General features: G+C 48.8%; 7 protein-coding genes across 7 annotated transcripts; 4 read left to right on the forward strand and 3 right to left on the reverse strand.

The window, feature by feature from the left end:
- Positions 1 to 839: 839 nt before the first annotated feature.
- M436DRAFT_86610 (uncharacterized protein) lies at positions 840 to 1,994 on the forward strand (the record flags this gene model as incomplete). The annotated part of the gene is made up of 3 exons (XM_013566926.1): positions 840 to 1,015; positions 1,071 to 1,755; positions 1,815 to 1,994. The coding sequence occupies 3 exons, from the start codon at positions 840 to 842 to the stop codon at positions 1,992 to 1,994; spliced, it is 1,041 nt and encodes a 346-aa protein (XP_013422380.1).
- A 1,389-nt stretch (positions 1,995 to 3,383) lies between these two features.
- Positions 3,384 to 3,605, forward strand: M436DRAFT_58982 (uncharacterized protein; the record flags this gene model as incomplete). Its single annotated transcript, XM_013566922.1, has 2 exons — positions 3,384 to 3,484; positions 3,539 to 3,605. 2 exons carry the CDS (start codon positions 3,384 to 3,386, stop codon positions 3,603 to 3,605), a joined length of 168 nt encoding a protein of 55 aa, XP_013422376.1.
- A 1,284-nt stretch (positions 3,606 to 4,889) lies between these two features.
- M436DRAFT_86611 (uncharacterized protein) lies at positions 4,890 to 6,831 on the reverse strand (the record flags this gene model as incomplete). Its single annotated transcript, XM_013566927.1, has 3 exons — positions 4,890 to 4,993; positions 5,378 to 6,648; positions 6,704 to 6,831. 3 exons carry the CDS (start codon positions 6,829 to 6,831, stop codon positions 4,890 to 4,892), a joined length of 1,503 nt encoding a protein of 500 aa, XP_013422381.1.
- Positions 6,832 to 8,830: 1,999 nt separating this feature from the next.
- On the forward strand, positions 8,831 to 9,808 carry M436DRAFT_68359 (uncharacterized protein; the record flags this gene model as incomplete). The annotated part of the gene is made up of 3 exons (XM_013566928.1): positions 8,831 to 8,869; positions 8,971 to 9,406; positions 9,639 to 9,808. 3 exons carry the CDS (start codon positions 8,831 to 8,833, stop codon positions 9,806 to 9,808), a joined length of 645 nt encoding a protein of 214 aa, XP_013422382.1.
- A 1,367-nt stretch (positions 9,809 to 11,175) lies between these two features.
- On the reverse strand, positions 11,176 to 13,032 carry M436DRAFT_68360 (uncharacterized protein; the record flags this gene model as incomplete). Its single annotated transcript, XM_013566929.1, has 1 exon — positions 11,176 to 13,032. One exon carries the CDS (start codon positions 13,030 to 13,032, stop codon positions 11,176 to 11,178), a length of 1,857 nt encoding a protein of 618 aa, XP_013422383.1.
- Positions 13,033 to 13,507: 475 nt separating this feature from the next.
- On the reverse strand, positions 13,508 to 15,643 carry M436DRAFT_86613 (uncharacterized protein; the record flags this gene model as incomplete). Its single annotated transcript, XM_013566930.1, has 7 exons — positions 13,508 to 13,930; positions 13,977 to 14,090; positions 14,150 to 14,203; positions 14,254 to 14,315; positions 14,397 to 14,534; positions 14,591 to 14,633; positions 15,608 to 15,643. 7 exons carry the CDS (start codon positions 15,641 to 15,643, stop codon positions 13,508 to 13,510), a joined length of 870 nt encoding a protein of 289 aa, XP_013422384.1.
- Positions 15,644 to 16,527: 884 nt separating this feature from the next.
- M436DRAFT_77084 (pectin lyase-like protein) lies at positions 16,528 to 18,862 on the forward strand (the record flags this gene model as incomplete). Its single annotated transcript, XM_013566931.1, has 6 exons — positions 16,528 to 16,885; positions 16,940 to 17,192; positions 17,251 to 17,623; positions 17,685 to 18,189; positions 18,249 to 18,412; positions 18,467 to 18,862. 6 exons carry the CDS (start codon positions 16,528 to 16,530, stop codon positions 18,860 to 18,862), a joined length of 2,049 nt encoding a protein of 682 aa, XP_013422385.1.
- Between the last annotated feature and the right edge of the window lie 2,606 nt (positions 18,863 to 21,468).

Raw genomic sequence — 21,468 nt, forward strand, 5'->3', positions numbered from 1 at the left:
CCTCTATCATATCCGTGTATGATGTAACTGTCACTGGCAACCAGACTGTCTTCTACCCAACGCCGAGTATTGTACCCTCACCCTTTGTGATCACAGACATCAACAACATTGGCGGCACGACGCACCCCCCACACACACGTACTTTTTATCCTCCTCCATGGCCAGGAAGCGCTATACCTACCGCTTCTGGGTCATTGATAACGCAGTCTACAAAGATTAGCCCCTCAACTTCTGGTCTTTCGACTTCCCCTACATCACCATCGACGTTCTCGGGGTCGGAACCGACACTAACAAGATCTCATGACACACACTTCCCAGCGATCACGCATACTTTTGGACCACCAAATCCAATCTGTACCCACCCCTTAGGGTGCGGTCATCACTGCGACAATAACATCGATTCTTGCGATCCTTGCTGGCTCGATTGTCATGGACTGCCAGATTATAATTGGTGGGATCCACAGGACCCGCTAGCTCCAGTGCCGGATCCAAGTGACCAGGATTGCGAAACCTCTACTTATTCTTCTTGTAGTACGCATTGCATAGTGTCGACTGGCCCTTCGACTACTGCTACACAGACGTGCTCTACGACTTGCAGAAACGTGGTCGGCTGCAATACCTCTGACACTAACGATGAATCGTCCTCTGAGCTTGCTTGTTCTGCTGGAGCTTTCAGCACAGGTCCAGCGTCTACAATAGCCAGCAGTACGAGCGTCGGGTCCTTGACGGCCGCAAAGCCAACAGTGACGTCGACTCGGGGAAGATCCACATCTATCACCAGTTCAAGTGCCAACCAAAAGTCAGTATCCACCGTGATAACGAGCACAAGCAGCTCTTCTATGCGTGTGTCTACAGTGACTGGTATTGTCTACTCCACTACGACAATAACAGCCACCCCACCACCCTCAATTGTGACATCAACTATACTCATCACATCCTCGATTGAACCAACCACTACGACTACGACAGAGGTTGTGACGGTGACACCGCAAGCTCAGGCTTCTTGTGACTTCTGGTAGGTGATCCTGGAAGTGACTATTAGGCCAAACTATAGAACTGACTGGTACCAGGGACGAGGGGTGGGGTTGGAGCTTTAAAGTTTACAACATCGCAAATTGGGCTTCTGATAAAGGCTCAGCACTCCATCATGAGGAGAAAGGTTGCGGAGCCCTCACAGGTTGGACTTGGACGCCGGCTAGTGGAGGTTCTCTTCCAAAGGCAGCCTTCAACCTCCCATTCTTCATCAAGGATGGCTGTGTCGAGAGAGCGATTGTGTCCGCATATGGGTCCAAAATCGCATGCAGGGGCCATGGTCTGCTCGACAGAAGAGATGATCAATGTGCAGCCGAGAACGAGCAAGAAAAAGCTGAGCGCGAGCGGGCGGAAGAAGCCAGTCGCGCGGCTGTTGCTCTTCGATCCAAATCTAGGGAAGCCGCGGCACTGCAGAAGCGAAGCACCACAACCACAGAGGGACCGCTAACCATCACGTCAACACCAGCGTATACCTATCCTTCAATGTCGTCGACGGCTCACTCTTGTATGCCCATGAACTGGACAGGCACAAACAATATTCTGACCTTCACCTGGACTTTCACAGAGACCGATATCACAATCACTTCCACGGTGCGCTCGACTAGCAAGCCAACTGGTCCGGTCACCATTACCCGGATAATCACCATTACATCCAGTCCTTCCAGCAGTTCGACCATCACGCGGACTTCATCATCCTTGTTGACTTCTCCCAATCGGTCGAGTGTGCCGTTAAGCACGAAATCTAGTGGATCATCACAGACCTCTAGCAGAACCTCAACTAGCAACACCCTACCAAGCTCAACGCCCAAGAGTGTTACCATAATCAAATCAAGCTTGTCGAGGTCTTCGACGAGGGTAACAAGCAGTGGTTCGAGGAAGACATAATGCAGTTGCTTAAAGGACAATCTTACAGCGACGATCAATGTAGCCATTTCATACCACCGGACTTCAGACGAATGTGATGAAGAGGGATCGTTTAGTTCGAATCGCGATGCACTCAACTAGGTTGCGAGTACCAATCTACAAAAAAGCCACAACTCAGAAGACCACGCATCCGATGGCATCGTTGACTACATATCCTGTGTTCACGTAGCTTACTCTGAGCCTCCGGAGTACAGAAAATGATCAAAAGCACTGACCAGGGATGTAGCACGAATAAACTCGCCTAAATGCCATCACTCCTTTCCCATGGTATCTTAGAATCACAGAGCTCGCAACCCAACACGATATCTGCTTAAAGCTGTGTATCACTCTTAAGGAGCAACCGGTCAGGTGGTCTACAGACGTCGTTTAGTCCTCCATATAATGAGCTACCGTGGATTTACAAACTATGGTACGTTGAGTGAGAGCACAGCGGCACGATGTTGGAGAATCGTCCTTACGTAGTTAGTAGGTGCTTGTGCTTCAGATCACTTCAGTGACACCTGAGATAGGTGTCTTCGTCTGGCTTGAGAGACCGAGGCAGTGCACGAAGATGCATTGGGTAGGAGGAAACTCTACCTCATGATCCTAGCTACTGTACGGCCGAAGGCTCGTGACCGCAGATCCTATTCACCACGTCCTCCAAAAAGTCGTTGTGCTCTCCTATTGGTCTCTGCAACAAATCCGCAGCTTTGTCTCATCAATCAACTCGATATGCATCGCCGGGTTACCCTTTGCGGATCCACTATCTATCGCGCTAACAATATAAGTTCAGACTAGAGGGCTAATCTGCTTAAAAAGCAATGATGGCCAGAGCTCGAAGGATTGGCGAAGGATTCGCTGTGTTCAATCATGACCTATCGACCCAATCAATGTCCATGCGGGGTCGGAATGAATATGGGCAAGTATGACCTCTCGATTAAGCGAAAAAGGTAGTAGCTAGTAGCTATAGTGCCATAGCGAGCATATTAAAGTAGACAGCTGCACATACAAGAGCCAGCATCAGTCAGTCGAAGCATGATATGTGCTAACTGCGATACAGAAATGCGCTCTACGGTAGTGGAACTTTGATAAGGTTTTAATCAGGTGAGACCTTGCAACGTAGTAATATAGTTTGATAAACTATTGAAAGATTGTCCTGATTATCACGCGCCACGGTGTTAAGTAAGCCATAATCCTTCGTAGAGAACTTAAATCCGACGATATTCTTGACTAACCGCTGGATTATGATAGCTAATCAGGATCTACGGTCATGCGGCAGGCAAAGTCCTATTATCGGGCCTCATTAATGATCGGAACACCTTCCAACTCGAATAATAGGGTATAAAAAGGCCGTAGACGGCCATGAAGATTCGAAATCATATCAATCACTCCTAAGTTTAGAACACCGACAGCACTCATTAATAACTTCCTCACCCCGGGTCGTCATTATGAAATTCTTTACCATGATCTTAGCATCCATGCCTTTTGCATTCGGGGCTACGATCGGAATGCCTCTGCACGAGCGCGGAGATAGCGGATGTATCCCATTGTAAGGCTTCTCATCCTTGACCCTCTAAACTAAGCTAATCCTCCTTCGTTCTAGCGAAGATCCAGACTGTGGCATCAATTATGCCGTATGCTCTTGCAGCAATGATACTGTTAACGAATGACCAAGATATAATGAATAATGCTGACCTCAATTCTCTAGGAGCATACTACCAATATAATTAGGACGAGTAAGGATGTCAGCCGCCTTAGGGATATCTGGCTTCGAGTCGCAACGGACTCCCTGGCTACAGATGTTGATACACACTCTAACGCTGCTGCGAGACGTCCATGCAAAGGGTTTTGGGATCTTATTCTACTTAATGACGTGTGTTTCCTAAGCGTGGCTCATGGGAAGTACTGGATGTCGGGTTAGATAGGAATAACTTGAGAGAATTCTTCTTGCACCCTTGGATTCATGTGTATACGTGTAGTAGTCGAGTCTTGTATCCGAGGATATTGAGTGAACAAGCAGTTTGGTGTTCAATTGAGGTATAAGTCCATCACACTCTGTTGCAGCCCCACAGACTTGGCAGGCGCTTGATCCCGATACGCAGCCTATGTGCCTCGGCAAATAACTTTAGCCGATTGTTATCTCGACATGGCAATCGTGCTTACGGCCGGAGATGGTCCGTACGAGCGTTTCCCAAGACGGATATGCTACATCCTCCGAGTCGGGTGCTGCATGAGTTATGGCCATCGGTAAACATAAATATCGTTCTTCAGATACAGGGTGATCAGGGGCAAGCTGCTGATCGTCCGCCCGAAATTGAGCTCGGTTATTGGCTTTGTTCTATCGAACTCTGTGTAAGAGATCAGGGAGAGGTCAATCAATGTTTAGGCCTCAGATTCACCTTCTGCACTACTTGTGCCCACAGTCTGCATTCCGCTGACCGGATCAGATGAAGGAGTGATAGGTAGCTAGTCTAGCATGCTTTGGATCTCCTACGCTTTGCACTAGATCTGTCAGCTTCCGACTTGTTCACTGCCTCACAGACATTTTCAATGCTGCCCATTAGCAGCATGACGCGACTTTCGTTATATAGCGTCTTGTTTATACTGGGAACAGTCTCCCAGTACATCGCTGCTCATATTGTCAACAGAGAAGCTGAATCCTTTTATCGAAGCAATAGTACTTATCTGTAACTCACTGCCATATGTCAAGATGCTTCAAACACTGCAACAAGCACGATTTCCATACGCAGTAGCACGCATCAAGCCGACCACACGAATGAGGGGATTGGCATGCCGTCCAATTCTTCATACGTCGACTCGCTTGCGGATCCGAACAGGTGTAGACGCGACATTCCGTATCTTAGGCAGCTGAACACAAACGTCACACGAGTGTACGCTACGGATCTCAAGCAGGATCATGACTCTTGTTTGATTTGGATGGCCGACACTGGCATCTATGTCATCTCTAACTCGTCCGATCCTACAGAGTACATCGGCCGGAAGCGTCTGGGACGGACAGTGGACCTTCTGTCTCGTACCGGGCTGCCAGGTGAGCTAACTGACGAGTGGTATAGTCAGTGTCACCCTGACAGCTGACCAGCTCGACAAGTGAGTCGTGAGGTGTATCATCACTCCCTCATAACGTAAGTAAGTGAGCTACAAAGCAGATCATCACCACCTCACTCAGCGAGCAAATCAGACGCTTGCATACACTCATTATGGACAAAGTATATAGGAAGGCAGGACAACCGCTTTCCAAGATTTCGTAATCACAGCACCCCGAGCGCTAATAGGGTCCCAAAGCTCAGAGTAATGCACCACACAAAGACCAAACAAGATTCCTGGTTATAGTGATGCATCGCGTGACTAGATCCAATGCTCTTTGACTTCGAAGCAGATGCTGAGATAGATGCAGCTAAAGTCCCCGTGGGCCCTGACGAACAGGTACCACTAGGCTTCTGCAAGACAGCCATACCATCGAAGCTGCAAGCACTGGAGCGAGAGTCTTGCTGTCTGTAATATGCATCTAGAGCTACCGCAAGTTGGACTGTTGAGTTGCACATGCTGTACGCACCATATTTGCCGGTGGTAGCATTGTGAGAGATGCCATTACACGCACTCGAGGACAATCCGCAGACCGTTCCAAAAAGTTCTCCCATCTGAGTGGTTCCGAGCGAGCGCTTCGGGATGCATGATAAGCTGCTCAGTTTGCACTGGCAACGATCGGTGTTTGGTGTAGGAGGTAGTGGGGAAGCATCTGCCTGCCAGTTGCTGTTGACCGTCGGGCAAGCCTGTGGACTGTTCGTAGGGGCGTAGGAAGCTTTTAGGACGCCTGTCGGTGTCGCGCTTTGCATTCGATTTGAGAGGTATGAGAAGGCTGGGCGAGTGCTGACATTGTCACCTGAAACATCGACCAACCCGTAGTCGTTCGCTTCTTCAAAGTACATGTAGACGATCCCGCCTGACCAGACTTGAGTCATGTTGGGTCCGTAGATCGCGTCCACTTCCGAAAACGTACGAGGCTGTACTTTGTTGCAGCCATATTCTGAGAAAAACGAAGGGACTGAGTAGTTGCTGAATTGTATCGTACGGTTCTGATAACCCGATTGTACGTAGGATGAGTCACCGCACCATGAGTAGACGTTGTAACCCCAGAAGTCGATAGATTCGCTAGCATTTGCACCGCAATTGAAGTAGTCTGCCAAGTTCGTGCGTATCTCGGGGTCGTCATTCGTAGCGTATCCGACTCCAATACTACGGTAGTTAGACGACTTGATGTAGGCCTTCGAATCACGAACCGCGGCCTTGACATATGCACTGGCTGCAGTATTATTGGCCAGGTGGGAAACCTCGTTGCCGGCGAAAAAGCCAAGTATATTGTTGTAGCCATGAAGAGCATCAATCACACTTGTATAGCGGGACAGTAGATCTACTGTCCATTCAGGGGAGTCTCGGTCGATGGAATCGATAGGGTCGGCCAAGTCAGACAGCACATAGATGCCAGCGTCTGCTAATTGGCTCATGCAGGAGTCATGATTCTGTGCTGGATCCACAGCATACACTCGTATGACATTCGTGTTCAGCTGTCTAAGGTATGGAATGTCGCGTTTGCATCTGTCTGCATCGGCGAGTGGGTCGACATACGAAGTGTTCGATGGCGTGGCAATGTCGTCGTTCGTCAGGTCGGCTTGATAAGCAATGCCCCGAATGAAACTTGTGCTTGTCAGAAGAATGGTGAGATGAATTTTGCAACATAAGTGCAACTCACAACTGAGTATCGTTGCTCTGATAGAAAAATTTAGAGCCTTTGATGACAATGGGGTCGACATCAGCAGCGGCGCGTGGTAACAATATGCCTAATGCTACCAGGGCACCATAGAATGCAAGTCGGGTCATGGCCACGATGATGGCAGATGGAACAAGCAGGGGAGGTGGGAGGAAAGACTTCGCGAGTAGAACCTGCTCGAAGGATGAAGACCTAACAGACTGAACAGCGGTTTCTGTCTGGAAGACCGAGATAAGACAAGGACTACTCGAATGACCAATTTGAACGAAAACCTAACAATCAGGCACGACTGGATCAAGTCTCCACCCGAGCTCGTTATTTCATTATTGGTCAGAGTTTTGGATACGGTAGCGTGCTTTTGAGGATCGACAATATTCTCAGCATTGGGCTTGGCCGGTGCACCCACTTGGAGCGATGGATCTAGCTCGATCTTTCGGCTAAAGCTTGCAAAGGCTTAGAAGCTCCCGGCCGTAAGGGTCTGGATTGTATCGTTTGCTGGAGCTTATCTCGGCTACATAAGCTCCTGCCAAGTAGGGCGACACATCTTGGTCTGAATCACGCAAACCAAGACATCTCCACTTTGCCAAGCCTATCATGAAGCCGTTGCCTCCGGCTGGAAGCTTCGATTGAACTTCAGTCTGTACATTACTTCACGTTCTTGCTAGATACCTTACCCAACCACTATCCACCTGCGTTGTCCACCTCAAGATTACCGCATCCAGTAAGTGGAGCCTCGCAGCTGGATGGCCATTGTCCAGATGCTGGACAGTCTTCAATCAGAAAGCGAGACTAGCCTCGAGCAGAGTGGCGTGAAGTTGGAAGCAAAATCTCGAGGACCCGAGGTGTGCCTTGTGCTCGTCTCTCTTTCACCTAATCTCCATAGCTTGGATCACGCCTGGTGACTATACGGCCGAAACAGGGGCAGGACACAAGGCATTGGAACCAATTTTGATAGGACATACGCCGCCAGCCGAAATGCGTAACACTACAGATAGATGCTTATTTTGGGCTAAGACGGCGTTACCCTAGAGCGGATCTTAAGATAGACTTCGTGACATGTCACGTAGGGCGTGGGCGGTCGGCCGAAATGCTTGACGCCGCGTCGGCAGATTTGGGCTCGGGCCAAGACAGTGACAGCCCGGCGCCAACCTAGATATAGACTTCGCGATATGCCAAGTGGAGCGTGCGCCGTCGACCGAAATGCTTGACGCTGATAACGGGCCTAGTCCACGGGAGCCTGGCTCAACCCTAAATATAGACTTCGCGATATGTCAAGTACGGCGTGAACGCCTGTGACCACTACGGCCGAAGGACATCGCCGTGAAAGGTTCTGCCGGGGTCCGAGGATGTAAGTCTAGCTGACTGTTGATCGTTAGGGCACGTGCGCTAGGCGCAATGCCATGCTACGTGATCTGCGCTTCTCAAGTAGGGATGGAGTAAGTCTAAGCACTCTAATAGGTGGGACCGAGGAGCCGAGCGAAATTGGCTTCGCATCACTTCGAAGGAGTGTTCTTGCTCTCTCGACCCACGACCTTGGCGAGAAGTTGTGGGTTTTGCTACGACGCAAACGTCAACGGAATCACGATATTCCACTTTGTCTTGGGTCTTGCTGTGGACTCCGGACGCGATCAGTTCTGCTGCAGCCCGGAAATAGCACAACGCTGGTCAGCGCACCATGTGTTATTGTAGTTATCTGACACTTGCTAGCCAAATGACACCTCATGGCATATATCTACAGTCTCCTTTCGCGACAACAACAATGAAGTCAAGCAAACGTTCAGAGCATCTGATGCGATTTACTGCCAAGTCATATTGAGCTAAGTTGCATTCAGTTCTTGAGACAGGGTCATCCTGGTAGCTACGTTCCCAGAGTAATATACACACCAATTAGCGAAAAGTCATGAAACAATTGTCACACAACTCACCCATGTTACCACCAACCCACGTCAGGGTGCACTGGTCCACTCGATACTTAAACTTTGCAAACATTCATAAGCTGAATCCCTTTCTTGACATTGATGCATCGGTAACCTCGTGCGGCCCATCGAGCTTGCGGCCGTGGGGTGCTTATAATAGTCAAGCGATTCTTGGATGAAAATACAGGCAGCCATGATGAGAGCTCACCACTTGATGCTCAGGTCTGACCCGGTCAGTCCTTGAATGGAACAAGCGAACAGGAGAGAGTAGTCTCATCGTTCTTACAACAAACAAGCGTGCCTCACAGTGTCTGATAACGAAATTTTTTACAGACAAAAACATGCAGACCTGGTATGGCAGCTGTTGTCGGCATACAACGCGCACAGCACGGGTTTGTGTCCGCCCCGGGCGGTTCTCCAGATGTGTATGACGCCGAGGAGTGTGAACTTGACATGGTCGACTTGGTCACTGTAGGACACGAATTGGCAGATCGTGCCGGGTGGGCTAGACAGGCGTGCCTGTATGACGTGTTGGCGCGTAGCAAGTGTAAGGACTCGTCTATCATGCTGAAGCTCTCCTATCAACCAGGTCAAAACGAGGGAGTCTTGCTCGGCATGTCCTTCGCGATGTGCTTGCTACATACGCGCATCGTCGAGGGGAAGTGTCCGTTCGTGCCTTTGAGTCGTCAAACGGCAAAGAGGCTCGGTGGAATATCGCAGCGAGAGAGACGGGTTCGAGGCGTATCTCGACGAATTGGACGCCGAGCCGGTTCGGCGCATTGAGTTCAGACGCGGATTCGAGGTTGCGACTACTTTGATCGATGATTGTTTTGCATAATTCGGAGAAGAAGAGAAGAGCGCAGAGGGGTTGATTAGAGTCAAAGCCGTGCCATCAACGGGTGGACCTCGGCAAATGGCACAAGCCGCCCAGGGCCGCAGTTTATAACTGGTCGAGGCCCTCAGGCGGCTGAACAACACGTAGACAAACCAATTTGATACAGTATTGAACATCGATATTGACCCTCAAAATGCCGCCATCAACATTCGTGTCTGCTTGTGCATGCGCTTCCGATCAAGCTTGAGAATGACCACATCCACCGAACACCGAGCGATGCGACTCAGTCAACCCGATTCAGCCTGTCATGGAGCCATTACCACCTACTGCGACTAGATTACCCGATCGTACAAATCACCACCACCGCCTGCCGATTGCTGCGATTTGTGTTCTGGAAGAGTGGATGTAGGGGCATCGCGAGCGTCCCTACCCCACCAACTCTGAGAAGACCAGACTCCAGCGCGAGACGAATTTGACGGTCCGTCAACTGGATACATGGTTCGCGAACGCGCGACGTCGGCGGCAGACACATAGCAGAAGCAGGAAAAAAGCAGGCAAGGACATCAGCAACATCGCTACCGCTCTAGACCACTGTCAGAGTAACGTTGTCAGAAACAATGTCAGTCCACGATCCTCTTCTATGCACGGATACGAAGCCGCCGCTGCCCTGCTTAAGCTCCCCGGGGACCGAAGGATTTCCCACTGCACATTTTGCACAGAGGATTTTGCAACAAAATATAATTGCACACGGCACGAGACGTCTGTGCATTCACCTCTGAAGCGCTTCATCTGCTGTCCAATCTCGCCTGTTCGTCAGGATCTGGCCACAGGGCATACAATGTGCGCGTACTGTGACGTGCGAGATCCATCGAGTGAGCATAAGGACATTATATAGAGTCTTACTTTATCTTAGTAAATATAGGTAGGTTATAGCTAAAGCGTTTTATCTAATAGTATCTTTACTAAAGATATAGTCTGATACTTAACTAGTTATCTTTAAGGACTTAACTATCTCTATTACTACTTATTTCTAAACTTAAATATACTTACCTTATAACTATACTTAATTTAATCCTTATAAGGCGTAGTATACTTTTAAATAGTACTATTTTAGAATAATTAAGGTAAAGAAAATCTAAACCTATAGTTAGTAAAATACTCTTTTTAATAATATAGCTATAGAATATATTAAATATTTAGTTTATCTATATTAAGCTATAAGAGGTTAAGTAGCCTTAGAAAGTACTATTTTAAGTATACTATATAAGAAGCTTACTAAAAAAAAACAATATATCTTAAGTCTTACTATAATAATTACTAAGCTACTATATAACTAGTAAGTATATTATACTAGATAAAAGAAAGATAAGAAAAATTCTAATTAACTTTTTAATTATAGGTTAATAAGAAACTAAATTAATTCTATTAAGAGTATATAGATCTTTAAACTCTCTTATTATATTAAGAATTTTAGTTTACTAGAAGTAATAGTAAGAACTTTAACCCTATAAATAAGTACTTAAGTAAATATATATTAATAAATAATTAACTTAATTATATAATAAGTATTACGGCTCTATAGCTATGTACTATAGGGTAGTAAGGAGTAGTGTTTAGAATAGCCTATATAGACTATCGGGCCATATTTCTGTAAAGATTAGTCGATAACTAGCTGGGTTAAGACCTACTAGTCACTAGGCTAATTAGATACTTAGCGGAAAGCTATGCCATCGCGTCCTCCAATTCCTACTATCGACCCCTGGCCAGATTTTGGAGAGCAAACCACCGGAACGAGTCCTGAGGATCTCATCTACCTCCCCAAGCTCGTCTATATCCTGCCTGTCAAGCCTTTCTTCATCATCATATTCAACGATGTGGCACTGACCACGCATATCGTCTCGAATCTTCGCGGTACAAGTCCAGGAACGACTGATGTATTGTAGCCACTGCGCCCATTTGGATGTCGAGCTGAATCCTCCTAGGATACTGAGCGCTTTCGTACGTATCTCCAGACTTTCTAAGGGTGCTGATCTTTGGGATTTTGCATGAGTTATGATCTCAAAGATGTGTGCCGCAAGCACTTGATCGACTGCTAGGTCGACAACCGCACGACGAAATTGATCTTCCAGACCTGGCTCACTGTCATGTATCCGAGTGTCGAGAGCCAGTCGGTTCCGTCGATGCTGATCCCAAAGGAAAGGCTCCTTGCAATAGACGGAGAGATGCAACTTCCGAAGAGCAGGAAGTCGTGCCAGACTTCGATACACTGCCACTTCACTAGCATCTCCTTGACACCGCATTAGAGGAATTGCGAGTTCCTCTAAATTCGGACATCTATGAATCATGCTATGGATAAAGGATATAGTTGCAGGGACACCTGTGCCTATTCCATGAAGTGGTCCCAGAAGAAGATGCTGTAGAGAAAGATTGCAGTGATCTAGCACGGATGACACAATGACTTGGCTGTAATCTCCAGTCAACTTCACGCTTCGAAGCGGAGGGATTGAGAAAAGAAAACCCTCCACAGCGTCTGCTAAATCAGACTCGGGATCATTTTCTCCGTCTTCGACGCCAAGATTGATAGCTAGCGTATGCAAAGATTGGAATCGACAACAATCTCTGAGCGACCTGAAGTCCGATGTAACAAGAGGGTAGTGTACTTTCAGAGTCTGTAGCAGGTTGAAGTCGGTTTTGGTGTTCCAAGACATGAGTGCATGGCCCGATCCACCTTCTACTAGTTCCAAGTTCTCCAAACGGCCCATTGATCGACGTTTTCGAGTTGATACACCCAAGACTCGATCTCTTGCTGACAATATGACGGACTGGTTGAAGGCCGGTGTGCTAGCACCTGGGGGCCAGAGCAGACGAACTGTTCGCAAATTCGGTGCTGCTCCAGAGACCATATCCAGGATGGCTTGTGGGTTATGATTGATGTACTCAGATGAATCTGAGGAGTCGCATCGCATCACAAGACTCCGAAGACATTGGGCAGTCGCAACTTCAAGATCGCTGCTGTCGATGGTAAATGCGCCGCTCGATGGCTGGATTAGACTGCTGAGATGAAAGTTTTCAACATCAAGCCAGCATCTAGGCACTTTGTGCTCGATGATATCCAAAATGCAAGAGGGAATCCGCTCAAGACACCCCCAGGTAAGCCTTTGTAGAGCCGGAAAGCTTTTCATCAAATGACTCAGAAGTTGCCAATCATGGTTGTCAATCACCTGTCTTGTTTTACAGCCATCTATACCGCAAAATTTCCAGGTGTAGAGCGGTCGATCACCACAATCGTCAATCGGATAAGAGAGGGGCTCCATTTCTGCCGCGACAACACGCAGATGTTGAACGTGATGGAAGCTTATGGAAGATGCCAGAATTCCTTGGCAGCGCTGAATGTCACAGACTAGGGTTTCTGGCGAGGAAAATCTGATTTCGATGTCACGGTACAGGAGCGCAGACAACGCCAGTCGACATTGTCGGTTCACGCTTGAAAAGCTGAGTAGACTGGATGTGTCTAGGAAATCACCAATGTTTTGCAAGATCTCGATCGGCAGGTCCAGCATTGCTCCGATGGGTAAGTAGAGAGAAGAGTGCTTCGAAACGCTAGAAGGAGAGGGAGAATTGTCAGAAAAGGAATTCAGGTGGGACGCACGACTCGAGAATATATGACCTAGGTGTCTAGTCACGTGAACTAGCCTTGGCTGATGACGTCAGATCAATCAGGAAGGGGGGATGGTTGTAACGAGGAGTAAAAGGAGACATGTACCGGAGTTTACGCTAGAAAACTAATCGTGCCGCAGGATATATATTCGGAGGTCTATCGAGGGCAGGAAATTCGAAAGCAGTCGCAGAAATGACTGAACGACCCCGCGGAAATGCCATCAGAGCAAAACGGGTGACTCTCCAATTCCTGCCTCCAACGGCATTGCTGACTGGCAAGCAGAAAACAGATCAAGATCATCCTCAGTCTCAACAGGTGAGCAGATGTATATGTCATACACGAAGATGGCAGGTAAGTCTGGCAATCAGTAACCGTATCTAGGACACATTTCCAACAACGACGCGATTTTCGTAAAAAAGTCGCCACTGTCTCAATCCATGTCCATCCGCGTTAGGATCGTATTGGAACAGGGCCAATCCTCGCTGATCAGTGTCCTGCTCAGCTAGATCCTCAATTCGCTTGTACGGCACAAAGACGACGGTGATGTCTGGTCCAAGATATGATATCAAAGCCTGTTCAACCCTCTCGAGCCGTCTTTGGTACTTAAGAAATGGTTTCTTCAGAGTCGATGTATCAGAAAGGGGTGTCATAATGAATACTTTTGTTTCATCTCCAGGCTGATTAAAATTTGTCTTATCAAGAGGATCTCCAGTCGGTGTCAAGTAAGGGTGGTTCTTTGTGGGCGCATAGTCTGGATAGGCCTGGTCATATTTGCCTTTGTCTGCTGTAGCCAGATCGACCTGACAACTGTTGGTCACTTCCTTAGTGAAACTGATCTGCACTTACTGATCGCCCAGTCAAGAAATATATCATCCGCTCATCGAAAGCAGTAATCCCAGAACGAGGAGAAATTTCAACTCGATTAGGTTTGCCATTGGTATATGACTCCCAAAAGTGAGCCTAACGTATTAATGTTATTAAATGTATCACACCGTAATGATCTTCCCTAATCTACTTACCATCCATACAGCACGTTTCGAGACAACGGTCACTACCTGGCATCCATGGAGTCCCTGTGACGTATTAGCTCCGATTCTCGTTGGTAGGAAAGGGCCAGAAGTACATTGGACCCGAGTTGGAACGCGCTAGATCCAAAAGTGTCTTCGGCACTCACAGCACTTTCATCTGCGTTTCCAGAATCAGCACTAGACAAAGGAACTCGGGATCATTGCCACCCAGGATACAGTCTGTCCTGCTTGTACGTACCATGCCCGCTGAACAGACCTCTAAGAACACCATATTGATTGTCCCAGTTATGTATTACTTGATTGAAAACGTATGAGTTTACTTGATCGATCGTCCAACCGGAATGTTGGGTGATCAACTGATTGCCAGTATTGGAGCCTAGTAGACAAAGTGTTAGCAAGGCGGCAGGCACGTCACTATGGAATCTCCTTTACCAATCTTCCATTCTCTTCTGCTCAGTCCTCCAGTAGCGTTGATCTGTCTGACATCTGGATTCCAAGATCTGATAAGGTCTAGGTCACGTCTCCTTGTGCCGCACGTAGCTACACCACATCTTCCCAGTTCGCATGATGGTAGGCAGTCGTATATAACCTCTCCGTCACCATCAACAATCTCTTGTCGACGGTGGTGCTCAGATCGTGAACTATTAACCTGATTAATGACTAATGAGCTCATGTAGAGAGTGGTTCCACGTACGCTATGCCGGATGATCCAAAATTGGCCCAGGCGATGGACCATAAGGCAACAGATGCGATGAGACATCTTAACAACGAAAAACTCATCCTCGCGTGTGAAACTTCAGGGTCGAAGGACGCCGACTAGAAAGATTATGGTATCACAACCACTGTGGACCCAGACGGATGCAGGATGTCGTAAGAGATTTAGTGGAGCAAATGATCTAAGACCAAAAAGGTTCGAAGCAGAACTTGAGAACTGCTTCTCCTTATATATCCCTGTACTCCAAACATGAAGTTTGACCAAGTGTGTTGAATATGCAGGAGTGGAACTCAGCCGAAATTGGACCACAACTACGTAATTTGTCGAAGGACCGGACTACGCCACTTCCGGTTTTCCACTGGCCTATCAGTGCCCGCTCTCTCAAGACACTTGACGACAGTCGATGCCAGCTACTGACAGCTGACGCCAATCGGCAACGGCTGGTGTTAGATGATTCCGGCTAGTACCAGTTCACAATAGCGGTGCATGCTGAACTTTGTCAGGCTGATAAGAACCGTAGTAGAACATGTTGGCACAGCTTGAGAGAATGATGCAGAAGTTTGAGCCAAGCGGACGCTACCATCAATTTTCCAGCCGGATCGTCCTATTGTAATAGATCTAGCAGCAGACTTCGACGACTGCGGACTAACAGTCTTCAGCAAGCCGCGGGACTGATTAGTGTTGGCTGATTGTCATCCAAATCTGGCGCAATCTACCAGCAGTCCAGGACATACAGCGAGGGATAGCAGGCTGCTGTAGGCTTTGGACATCTCGGCTAGCGTAACCGGCGAAGCTGGTTCCCCGGAAGCACCGGCAATGCAAGCCTCATGCCGTTAAACAGCTATAATTTCATAGGTGATACCCTAGTGGCTGAGCGACGTGCTAGTTTGATCGTCAGGCGCGACGGTTGTCGCTTCCAATGAGTGGAGACAGGTTCGTGTCTGGGTTCACCTGGACCAAGCCAATCGGCTCTACTGTAAAGGCCACTTTGGCGTCGCTAATCATCGGTTCAAACATCCAATCATAAGTCCCCCTAGAAGTTGCAGCCTCAGTGGACGAAAGTCCGTGCTATGGTCGTTTTTGGATCGGACCCCCTTGCTTTAGCGATTGGTCAATAACGCCGTAAAATGGCCCACACTCTATCATCACGGCTATTTAGACTTACTGATAAAGATGCGCGGTTCTTTCCTCCCTTGAGAAACAAGTGAACGCATCTCGCTTTCGACGACTTCTGCTTCAGCACTTACGCTCTATCCTGAACAAAGTTTTGCAGCAATGTTTGCCGAAGCACACCTTTGGCGAGTAGCTGTATATTTTACTGCATTCAGCGTCTCCATGGCTCAATCAACTTTTTCGATACCTCGAGGCCCTGTGGGATCCGCGCTCCCTCTGCCCCTAGGACAGCCTCATGTCTGCTGAGCCAGTCATCTTCTAGCAAGAATTCTCGCTGACCAGAAATCAGGATCCTCCGGCTTACATGAAAGACAATGTGAATGTTTACTTCGGCTCTGCACCTGACAAAGGTTCCTTGGCCGGCCCAGTACTTTCACCACTCAACGAGACCATGCTACATGACATACATAGTGCGAACGTCTCGCTCGAGTCCCGCTCAAGTGGAGGCTACTGGCTTGCCAGCGTCGGGAGCTTTGGCTAAATGCCTTTTGCACCATCTGGCTACCAATTTTTCCGCAACGTCAAAGACTTTGGGGCAATGGGCGACGGTGTGACTGATGATACTGCAGCCATCAATCGTGCAGCTGCAACATATGGTGCCGGGTCATCGACGCTACGCTGCGGGAAAGACTGTGGTTCCACAACGACCATGGGTGCACTTGTCTACTTTCCCCCAGGGACTTACCTGATCAGCTCGCCAATCATCCAGTACTACTACACGCAGTTTGTGGGCGATCCGACGTCGAAACCAGTGATCAAGGGATCGCAGAACTTTACTGGCATTGCGTTGATAGATTCGGATTTCTACATTCCCGGCGGTAACGGAGCGGAGTGGTACAGTAAGTCTCTTCAGATCTATGCCCCTGCATAAGCTAATTCCCCTTGTTTCGCAGTCAATCAAAGTAACTTTTACAGGCAGATCAGGAATTTTGTGTTCGATATGACTGCTCAGAACTGGACGAATACCGATAACGACCAACTTTATGTTCCTGCTGGCGTGCACTGGCAAGTCGGTCAGGCGACCAGCATCACCTACTGCGACTTCAAGATGGCCGTGTCTTCCGGCTCACAAAGTGCTACAGCTGTTGGAATATACATGGAGAACGGGAGCGGAGGCTTCGTGTCTGACTTGACATTCACTGGAGGGTAAGTATGGAAGTCGTCGAAGCCAAGCGTCACTCTGCTTACGCGATACTCTTCGCAGTAACATTGGCTTCTTGGCAGGTAGTCAACAATTCACCGCGAACAACCTCCAGTTCACTTCTTGTCTGACCGCCATTAAACAGCAATGGAACTGGGGCTTTGTGTGGAAGAACATATATGTGTTGTCGTGCTACGTTGCGATAGACTGCACAGCTTACTCGGGTGTCACGAATCAAGGCACTGGCTCGATATCCGTCGTCGACTCTCACTTCAATGGCGTTCCCTATGCGATCACTCTAGGATCCAAGGGTGATCAACAGCCTAATATTGTCTTAGACAATCTGCTCGTCGAGAACTCACAATCCGTCGTGCTAGTATCTGGTGGAGCTACGGTTCTTGCAGGTTCCTCAGGTCCATTATACTTCAACTCATGGGTTCGTCCATTGGCAAAAGATTTATTTCCTTCTTCGACGCCACTGACGCTAGATGCCGCAGGCAAGTGGGTTCCAGACCCTTCCTGGTGCTACAGGCCGCAAGGCATCTGGTTTTGTCAATCCCGCTCCCAATAAGCCAGCTGCGCTGTTGGATGGAGGTGGCGCTTACTTCACTCGCTCCAAGCCACAGTATGTCGGCGCGAGTCCGATCGTTGCCACATCTCGCGGGATCTCCAACGACGGTACTGGCGATCAAACCAATGCGATCAACAGCCTTCTTTCTGGTAATGTTGGCTCTGTGATATTCTTCCCTGCTGGCGTGTACTTGGTACAAGGTACTGTCAAGATTCCCGTTGGCAGCAAGATCATAGGCTCAGGATGGAGTCAGATCATGGGTACAGGCTCGTACTTCCAGGACGCCAGCAACCCGAAGGTCATGGTACAGGTAGGTAGTACAGGGGACTCTGGAGTCATCGAGATATCCGACATGCTCTTCACTGTCAAGGGGCCTACCGCTGGCTGTATACTGATGGAGTGGAACGTACACGAGAGTAGCCAAGGCAGTGGTAAGTGTCTTGTCACTGTCTCAGAGCTGTGTTGAAGAGCTCATGCTGACATTTTTTAGCCGCGATGTGGGACAGTCACTTCCGTGTAGGTGGTGCTGCCGGATCCAATCTTCAGCTTTCGGACTGCCCTACAGGGAGTGGCTCCGTCAAGACTTCATGCATGGCAGCATCCCTCTTGTTTCACATAACCAGCAGGTCATCCGGCTACTTCGAGAACGTTTGGGTTTAGACGGCCGATCACGACCTTGACAATGCCCAAAACGCTGCTGCTTCCGAGACTCAAGAAGGCATTCCGTTCAACGTGTTCACAGACATCTCGGTATACACAGGTCGTGGTGTTCTGATCGAGTCACAAGGTCCTACTTGGCTGTATGGCACCGCGAGTGAACACTCTCAGCTCTATCAATACCAGCTCACCAATGCTTCTACCATCTACCTCGGACACATGCAGACGGAGACACCATACTACCAGCCCGGTCCAAATGCCTTGTCACCGTACAAAATTGGACAGTTCTTGTCAGATCCTACCTTCGACAATTGTGCAGACGACTCGTGCCGAACTGCTTGGGCTTTACGAGTGGTCGAATCGAAGGACATCTTCATCTACTCAGCCGGTTTCTATTCGTTCTTCCAAAACAATCAACTTGGGTGCGCTCTCCAGGACAACTGTTAGTTGTCCATGATAGAAACCAATTTTGCATCCGGGCTGTGGATCTATAACATTTTCACAAAGTATTATCCGCAACGCTCAGCTAGACTGACAAGTTGTCGCTGACAAGTGCTAGGGGCAATATACAAGTCTTGTCTCCGCGTGGTGGACTCGACCCAGTGTTTTTTAACTCGACCACCAAGGATGGGTATACTAGTGAGATCGCAGCGTGGCTCGCATTGTCCACAGGTGGCGAAGATGTCGGTCAAGACGTTGGTGAGGGCTCAGGCTATGTCACCATTGATCCGACTATATACAGTATGCCTACTGCCTCTGTGACAGTACACTGCATTCCACCTTGCACCTATGTCATGCCACCTCTGACACTAGCGAGTCCGACCACTTTCAACTTCCCTCTGTTGACGACGTCCTTGGAGGTCGGATGGCTCACGTCTTCGGCAGGCACGACAAGCTATGTCGACATCTTGCAGACAACGGTCATCACCATACCCGCTGTCACAGCATCTGTCATACCTGTCTATGATGTGATCGTCACCAATAATCAGACCATCTTCTATTTGACACCGAGTATCGTGCCATCTCCGTTCAACATCACAGATCGCAATACCATCAGTGGCACAACGCATCCTCCAAACACACGCACGTTCTACCCACCCCCTTGGCCGGGAAACACGCTGCCTCCAGACACGTCTTCGATTCCAGGCTCTTCATTCTCGAAATCCTCCTCGATCCTCCAGAAAACTTCAGGATCAGCCACCATGACCTCGTTTCAGTCGCGGACTTCTCACGACCCGCGGTTCCCAGTAATCACGCACACTAGAGGACCTCCCAGTCCGATCTGTACTCATGCTCTAGGATGCGGTCATCACTGCGACAATACCCTTAATATTTGCCATCCTTGTTGGCTGTCATGTCCTGGTCCGCCAGATCTCAATTGGTGGGATTCGAACGATCCTGATGCTCCTTCAGGACAGGGGGGTGGCGGGCCTGACGCAACATGTACGACCTCGACGTATTCCTCTTGTAGTACACACTGCGTCGTAACGACCGGAGCTTCTACCACTGTTACACAAACGTGTTCCACGACCTGCAGGAACATCGTTGGGTGTAAGACAGAAGGCACGGATGACAGTACATACACCACACTCAGCTGTCCTGTTTTACCCTCATACACTCCATTCTGGACGGATGGCTCACAACTTGCACCGATTCTTGGTGATGGAGGATATGGTGGTCAAGTTGTGTACGGTGTCATGGCAAGCTCCTCTAGCATACGCACGTTGTCCAGCGCTACTTCGCCTGCCTCGAGTCGACAAACAATCAAAACTCAATCGCCTACATCAAGCTTCAAAGCCTCTTCCACTGCTTCAACAACTAAAGCACCATCAACATCAGTCATCAAAAGTTCGCTTTCAACATCAAGTACGTCTTCTTCCCGGAGATCGGCATCCCCCGCATCTGCATCGAGCTCTGCAAAGTCGTCAATCAGCACTAGTGCGGTGACCTCTCTGAGCAATCAGCCTTCCAAGACTTCGTTGGGCCCAATCATTATCACACAGAGTGCTGGCGTTGTGAGTTGCAATCGCGACAAGGATGCTCGCGAATCTACGCAGGGAGATGCAGAGCATGGAGCGCAACTCTTTTGCGCGCAGGCAAAGTCTGATGGGCTCATACTCAGCCCTTCAACACCCGGATCTCATGATAGCTATGTGTACACACCGCCTGATGCGCAGGATGACCCGATCACCTATCGAGTGTCGTGGAAAGGTGGCACCAACTGTGCAACACTGAACTTCAAGACTGATAAGAACGCCTACCAGACTTGCCTGAACGATGTCGTGACCATATCCCAGACTTGTAAGTACTGTCATGCCTTATGGAATTCTGGCTGTGCTGATACGAAGTGAAAACAAGGTGCGATTGCAACTACTAGTGGGAATCAACACTTTACTACTGGTGGTACGTTTCTTAGTAGCTGTATTTTATGGGAGCTCGAGCCGCTTTTCTACTCCTGACCTTGCATATTTATTTATCTATTTATTCAATTGATCAGGCTATCTGGTCCGGAGGACCTATAAGCCGGCTCCTATATTCTTCCTACCGTGTCCCATCTCGCCCTTGTTCCATTCTAGCATCCCCTCTACGAATTTACCCTCGCTGGGTTGTGGAATCTCCCGGTCTTGTATAGGAAGCTTAGCACCGTCTTCACAACCAGGATGTTCGCCTTCCATTTCTCTCGCGGCCCATCCACTGGTTGCCCAGTCTGTGGATTAACCCAGGGGTTTCGACCCCCTAGGATGTAAGATTGATCTCTCCACCTCTCCCCTACCGCCTCCATCGCGGCTTGTCGTTCTGTCCGAAGAAGAGGGCATTCATATAGTACGTGGGAGATTGTCTCTCTCCCCGTTCCACATATGCATTCCGCTGTCTCTGACAGTTGCTTGCGGAACAGGCAGCTCTTTAGGTGCGATTGGCCCGTGCGGCACTGTGCAAGTATAAAGGCTTCCTGGGCTGTAAGGGCATTGTATAGATTCGCCACATGTGGCCCTGGGAGAGCCCCATCTAGCTTCCACGTATGTTGTCCAACCTTCCGCGGGTTTTCTGGTAGT

The sequence above is a fragment of the Aureobasidium namibiae genome (assembly GCF_000721765.1).
Source record: "Aureobasidium namibiae CBS 147.97 unplaced genomic scaffold scaffold_34, whole genome shotgun sequence".
In the NCBI taxonomy this organism is placed as follows: domain Eukaryota; kingdom Fungi; phylum Ascomycota; class Dothideomycetes; order Dothideales; family Saccotheciaceae; genus Aureobasidium; species Aureobasidium namibiae.